The 6119-nt window shown below is 34.6% G+C and overlaps 1 protein-coding gene across 8 annotated transcripts in view; it reads left to right on the forward strand.

The window, feature by feature from the left end:
• The window catches only part of LOC106882013 (epsin-2), a 102038-nt gene that overhangs the window by 90036 nt on the left and 5883 nt on the right, over positions 1-6119 (forward strand). For 7 of the 8 annotated variants that reach the window (XM_014932556.2, XM_014932559.2, XM_014932560.2 and 4 more), the window contains one exon: positions 4620-4706. The exons of the other annotated variant lie outside the window; for it this stretch is intronic. In XM_014932556.2, the coding sequence (XP_014788042.1) occupies positions 4620-4706 (87 nt within the window). The remainder of the gene's footprint in view (positions 1-4619; positions 4707-6119) is intronic. 8 annotated transcript variants of the gene reach the window in all.

Genomic DNA, 6119 nt, shown 5'->3' on the forward strand with positions numbered 1-6119 from the left:
GGGGGGAGGATCCTAATTCTCCACTGAATTCCAGCCAGTTCTCTTACCAATTCCGGAGATACCCTTGTCCCCTGTTTGACCTATATTTGTGGATTCTGAATGTAGATGAATGCAAGTGTTGTGAGGCCAGGGTTATTGTTATTGCAGACCTTGATCAACCTTGACTGGACAGATCACAGGCATTCAACCATGCCCAGCCTCCACCTCTGTCCACACCCTCTTTTTTTGTTTTGGGATATTATAGGACTCGATTATCCAATATATCCTTTCCTTTTTTAACCTTTTAGCATTTAAACTGGTCCCAAAGCTGCAATCCCATTGCGTGGAAATGTGGGAAAATGTCTTCTACTATAGCCTCAGGCTGACCAAAGCCTAATAAATGGATTTGGTGGATAGAAACTGAAAGAAGCATGTCATATATACATACATACATACATGTGTGTGTGTGTGTCTGTTTGTCTCCGTCACCACTTGACAAATGATGTTGGTGTGTTTACGTCCCTGTAACTTAGTGGTTCAGCAAAAGAGATTAATAGAATAAGTACCAGGCTTAAAAAAAAGGTATTGGGGGCGAGTCATTCAACTAAAACTTCAAGGCAGTGCCCCAGCATGGCCACAAGCTAATGACTGAAACAGATAAAATAAGCATTACATTTGACAGGGGAATCTGAATACCGAAGAGTTAAGTCAGTAGTAGAGTATTATTTAAGGGGTATTTGGTTGCTATTTCTAACAGGTCAAGCAACCATTTAATGCTTCCCTTACTGATTCAGTCTTGTTCAAGAAGGTTGGTTTGGTAGTATCTTAAGTTCAAATTATTACCAGACTCCACATTGCCTCATCTTCTTGGGGCTAAAATAATCAAATCAAATAAATACTGAAAGTGCAATGGAACTGATTCAATCAAATTAAGTCCTTTTCATGCAAAATCTTTTTCTTTGTGCCGAGTCAAAAGAAATCAATATTTACATAGTGCTAAAATTGATTAGTGACCAAAACACAAAAATCTTGATTCTTATTTTGCTGTGGAGGAAGAAGAGGTGGGACAGTTTTAGTTTATTTTATTTTGTTTCTTGTTTCATTTATTTATGTAATTTTTTAGTAGGAATATCAGTGTCTGCAGTTGTTCTAATCTTGTCTAGACTGGATGCGATTAGTGAGATTAATGATCATTTTGACTCGTTACTGATTAGGTTAGTTGGTAAAACTGGATGGGGGAAAGGAAATCTAACCGAAAGTAGTTCAGAAGACACTGCAGATGTTTAGTTGGAGATCTGAGAGAGATAGAGAGGAGTGAACAATAGCAAAGGAAGCAAACATACGTCAAGTGACGAGATCAAGGGATTGAAGTGGGGAGGGAGCAGAATTTCTAGGACCGTGGGCTATCATAATAACTGCAGGAGAAACCAGATACAAGGCTTAATGGCAGCTCGAGCAAGTGTGTAATGTAGCATTACATTGGCCCAAGCCTTCTGAATGAAAATTGAATAAACAGAAACTATGGAAGTCTAGCAGGAATACTCAGCTACATGTATTGCGACAGAGTAAGTAGTTCAGTTGATTGAGCAACTAGAACAATTATTGTTGAAACTGATGTGGAGATCCTTCTGAATGAAAATTGAATAGACAGAAACTATGAAAGTCTTGTTTTCATATGCTGGTTGATGCTTATATCATAAGGGTGCTTGAAGCTTATGTTATAAGTGTACTTGTCAGGAACACTCAGTCACCTGTATTGTAATAGAGTAAGTAGTTCAGTTGAATGAACAACTAGAACAATTGTTCTTGAAACTGATGTGGAGATCCATTAGGTGAGATTGTTAAGGAGATTTGACTAACAATTTTATAAAAGGTTAACATGCTAATTTATATAAGGGCTCACGTGCCAGTTTATTCATATACTAGTTTATTATATGAAGTTCCACGTACTTGTCTTTACAAAAGTTTGTATGCTAATTTCAAAAGTTTTTTTTTTTCATTCTTTTTAACAGTTATGTGAGACACTTTAATTATTGTTAAATATACCTTACAACAGGAATTGCTTAATTTGTGATGAATTGAAGAAATCTCTTCTGCATATTGTAATTTAAGGTGTTCTTATTGAGTTAGGTCTGTGATGGATTGTTGGTTTGTTTTTAATGTATGTCCTGATGTAACATTATTGAATTAGTTTCATTAACTGTTTCCCTCAGATTGGCTCGTTGATACTCAGGCTTATTCTGTTCTCGTTTTCCACCTATATCTAATATCAATGTTTATATAGTTAATTAATCTCTTCCATAACTAGTTGATCTCTCTCTCTGGCTGACCAAAGCTTTGTGAATAGATTTGGTAGACGGAAACTAAAAGAAGTCCATCATATATATATGTCTATATGTGTGTGTCTCTGTCTGTGTCCCCCCCCCCATCACCACTTGACAACCGGTGTTGGTGTGTTTACATCCCCATAACTTAGCAGTTTGGCAAAAGACTACCAATAAAATAAATACCAGGCTTCAAAAATAAGTACTGGGGTTGATTTCTTCAACTAAAAAAAAACTATTTAAGGTGATGCCCCAGCATGGCTGGCAGTTAAATGACTGAAACAAGTAAAAGATAAAAGATATATATTGTAACAAGTTGATATTATCTCTTGGTCTTTCCAACTGTATCTAGTACCAGTGTTCATATAATTAATCTTTTCTGTAACTAGTTGCTCTATATATATATATATATATATATATATATATATATATATATATATATGTATGTATATTGTAATGGGTTGGTATAAATTATTATTTGTTCATATATATTAATCAGTCTTCTACTTTATCCTTAGATAGGTATACTAAATTTGTTTAGTAAATTTTGTGAAACTTTTGACGAGAGGTGTTTATTCCAAATCTTAACATCTCTTACTTATGGGTGGTATGTCTATTGCTATCTGTTAATCCTCCTTTCTAGTACCTCACCATAGCTAATCCTGTCAAATCTTTATCAATCCACACACCTTGTATTAATCGTGACTTGAATGCAGTTTTGTTGTCATAAATTTTTTTCTCCAGCTTAAACAGAGATGATTAGAAGAACATAAGGTTTATGATATAAATCTAAGTTACTTGAACCTCTCCGCTGTAGTGAGAGTAATTTCCAGCAGCTTTAGATGTATAAAATGGTTAACAAGAGAAGCACTGGTCCCTTGACACCAGTGGTTCCCAACCTTTTTATTTAAATGAGTTTTCCCAAAGACCCCTTTTAATATGCTTATCCTTATTAAATTTTGAATTTAGTTCACGGACCCCCAGTACTATGTTTGAGGACCACCAGGGATCTGCGGACCCCAGGTTGGGAACCATAGCATTACACAATTTTATTGGCAAAGACACTTAACTCTTGATAATCTCAGTCCAACCTACTGTAAATTGAACATCGTTCATTGCTGCTGATGTAAGTGAGTTAAGAGTTACTATATAAATGACAATTGTTCCATTACTTTCTGTTGCTGGCCTTTAATTTTCCTGAATGTGAAACCAGTTTGAATAAAATGCTCCTATCGAGAAAGGAAGAAATATTTGCAGCACCTTGTGTCATGTAAACTAAGATAAGTAGATAAGTAATGGTTGATAAAGGGGAGCGAAGTAAAACAGTTACTTCTAGATAACTGAGAGTTCAAAGTATTTTCAAGTCTACCAGAGAATTGTCTATTTGAGTCATGAATGCACCTTTAAATTTTTTAAATTTGTAAAATTATTAGTTGAATTTGAGAGAAGTACCCCTATATTTTTTCCTGTGCATCATAAATCTTCTCCCCTCCTTCCTAGCATATATATATATATATGGGAGAATTTATGAAAAAAACAACAGACGAAGACAGGTGGTGTAAACAACAAATGGATGTATTAGTTTAACGCTCAGGAATAGAGAGTCTTTGACATTTCGAGCCTATGCTCTTCAACTGAAAGGAACACAGAAAGAAACAAGGAGAGACCAGAATGAACATTTAATATTCTCTCAGTAATTGTTGACATGCTCCTGAAGCTGTATGTCTTCTCTTCACAATCACCTAGAGTGGAGGATAATTATCTATTAATTAATTGATGTAGGGAGAAAGAAAAATAGAATTTTTAGATTATAGAGTAATGAGATGACAATTTCTTAAAGGATATCTATATGTTAAATGAAATACTTGAATTTTTTTTTAACTTTTAGGCTTTGTCCAAGTGAATGTTGTGTGTGTGTATGTTTGTATTTGCAAGTGGTGTTATGATCAATGAAAAGAGTGCACGATACTTGAAGCAGAATAGATATTTATTGTATCAGAATTAAACTTCTCTACTTTTCTCATTATTTCAACCTTCTTGTCAGGCAGTAATCATCAGATTGTACATACCTGAAATACTCTTTGAATTGCTACACCGATCTGATGATTGCTCTATCAGCAAGAAATATATATATATATGAAATGTTCATTGTGATAATCTGGGTTTAAAATTTCTCGAGTAATATTAACAGTAATTTTTAAGAACAAGAATGGCTGGACTCTCAAAGTGATCAGCTTCTATGCAATTAAGCTTTGTTATTCCTCTTGTGCCTCTGACCCCTATATTGACCAGCTGCTTCTCATGTATCTGTCCTAGAAATGAATGCTGCCCGTGACCCTAATCAGCTAAAAAATGACAACAAATACAGTCAACTGTCCAGGACATCACCATCTATATTTGAAGGTAAGACAATGGATGATCTGCAGAAGGAGCAACACAAACAATGGAATAGGGGTGAAAAGAAACAAAGCAAAAATTTTATTGATATTTTCCTTGGCTTGAAGACTTATTTTTTTCCTATTATCTCACCCCTTTTCTTTCCAACTTCTTGCCTCTTTTTTTTTTTTTTTTTTTTAACTTTAAAATAAGCCTGTTTATACTCCTCTCCAACCTAATTTCATTTCTTAATCCCTGAGCAATTTCTATTAAGTAAACCCTTTCTCACTAGTTAGAGTGAAATGTGTTTGAAGACCCTTTGCCTCCTACTCAATAGTAGACAGTAGGTGATCTCCCCCCTCCTGAATGTCTTTCTAGTCCAACCATGCCAATTTATTAAAATAGATATTTGAAATGGCCGCACTGCAATTGGAGTTGTCTGTTGTTTGCTAATCGTTAGAAACATTTTCTGTTATGTTCACAGATATCAATAAACACACAGAGACATATTCTCTCTCTCTCTCTCTCTCTCTTAACAAAACATGACAGCAAGCAATTAATTTTGGGCTTGTGATTGTTAGGCCACGAATTTGGTTCTTGGACTAGGTCATACATTGTGTCCTTGAATAAGATATATTTCCTATTGTTCCATACTACTTAGATGAAAGCGAGTACCTGTTGGCAACTGGGGGATGACTTTACAATAGACTGGCTTCACATTCAAGAGAGAATCTTATCACTTTAACTCTTTCAGAAGAATTTAGCTAAATAACAGTCATTATTATAACAGTGTTTGGAATATAATTTCACATGAAATTTTGTTTGATGGAAGGCTTCAACTTGTTTATCCTTTAAACAGAAAGTTTGAATCAATAGAAGCAGGGGTGGTTTGTTATCGCTTTGAAAACTAGTATAAGCTCTGGTTTGATGAGCTTCTGTGTTTGAAATAGACAGGCATTTAACAACACTCATAGTATGAGATTAGAGAAATATCTATCCACTATGTAATTAACATCCTTGTAATCCTAGAAGGACTACCATAGTTATTGTTGAGTTGTTTGGAGACTGCAATGTATTGTATTTCTGCTTCTGCTTCTTCATGAGATTTCACCCAACACAACTTCAAATGTTTAAACAATATCTATATTTATAGGTGGGAGCAATGTTTTAAATAGTTTATCCTCTGTGTGTGCCTTCAGTGTATAGTTACTACACTTATGTGTGTGCGTGTGTGTGTGTATGTTGCCGAGTGTATGTTCAATTTGCATCATATGCATTTTCTGTTTGCTATACATGTTGCGTTTTGGTTGTAATATTTTAGCACATTATTCTTCACTATATTAATGATTTACTTACGAAAGAAATGAAATTCACCAATGCCATCTTCTGATCACTCACTCATCTAAATGCATATATGTCATATATATATATATATATATA

The sequence above is a fragment of the Octopus bimaculoides genome, chromosome 21, assembly GCF_001194135.2.
Source record: "Octopus bimaculoides isolate UCB-OBI-ISO-001 chromosome 21, ASM119413v2, whole genome shotgun sequence".
NCBI lineage: Eukaryota > Metazoa > Mollusca > Cephalopoda > Octopoda > Octopodidae > Octopus > Octopus bimaculoides.